The 981-nt window shown below is 49.0% G+C and overlaps 1 protein-coding gene across 1 annotated transcript; it reads left to right on the top strand.

Moving 5' to 3' along the window:
• Nucleotides 1–247: 247 nt before the first annotated feature.
• Nucleotides 248–745, top strand: LOC122935334 (histone-binding protein N1/N2-like; the record flags this gene model as incomplete). Its single annotated transcript, XM_044291100.1, has 1 exon — nt 248–745. A coding segment is annotated over one exon (498 nt), but the record flags the coding sequence as incomplete, so codon positions are not given.
• Between the last annotated feature and the right edge of the window lie 236 nt (nt 746–981).

Below are 981 nucleotides of genomic sequence, written 5' to 3'. Positions count from 1 at the left end.
AGAGCATCTGGAACAGGAGGCCCTCTCCGTGGCTCGATCCCTTGAAGAAGTGCTTGAGGAGCGAGGTGAATGTGAGAGGCTGAACAAGCAACTCAGAACAGAGATGGAAGATCTCATGAGCTGAAAAGATGATGTCGGGAAGAACGTCTATGAGTTGAAGAAGTCTATGTCAGAGCCTGTTAAAAATGGGTCTGGAGATGGTAGCGTTAGGGTGCCGGCCAAGGCAGAGAAGATGGAAGATGTATCTGCTGAACCAGTTGATGGGGCTTATGTGGATACAGAAGCCAAGAGACTCGTAGCAATGAGTAGCCAGGACCTGGTCATAAAAGATGTTCCCTCTGCCGTCAGTGCCTTCCAGGAAGCCAGAAGTCTGCTGGAGAAGAAATACCAGGAGACAAACGACCCGTATGCAGATGGTGTCTACTACTGTGAGATGGCTCTCCTAGAGCCTAAACAAATGGGGAACAAAATCCTGGGTGAACCTTTAGAGGGATTGCCAGAAGAGGACAAGTCTGGTGAAGATCCCGATGTCCCCAAGAGCTCCAACCTTGATGAGAAAGAGGAGGAGTTAAGAAGGCAAAGATATGATGCAATGTCCGTGGAGGATGAGAAGGCTAATAAAGTGAATGGAGAAACAGAGGCCGAAGAAGCTAAGGCCGAGGTCTTGAAGTGGGAGAAATCCTCGGATGTTCCAGAGACCAAGGATAAGGCTGAAGAGAGGTCTGCCGAAGTGGGAAGACTCTGAAACTGAGGCCAATGCTGAAGAAACCACTGCTGAAAAAGAAGCGAGGGAGGGCAAGCGTGCTCTGCTGAAGGAGAGCCGCAAAGCCAAGCAGAAAGGGTCTGAACACGATCATGAATGGGAACAACTATGCGAACAGTCCAGTCAAGAGCTGCAGCAGTACAAGAAAAGGCCTAAGCATAAGAGCAAGAATCAAAGAGTGCGAGAGCATGTTATGGTCACTCAGAAAACAGTAGAAA

Source organism: Bufo gargarizans, chromosome 4 (assembly GCF_014858855.1).
Source record: "Bufo gargarizans isolate SCDJY-AF-19 chromosome 4, ASM1485885v1, whole genome shotgun sequence".
Classification (NCBI taxonomy): Eukaryota; Metazoa; Chordata; class Amphibia; order Anura; family Bufonidae; genus Bufo; species Bufo gargarizans.
The sequence above is the reverse complement of the archived record's forward strand: the minus strand, read 5'-3'. Positions and strand labels throughout refer to the sequence as shown.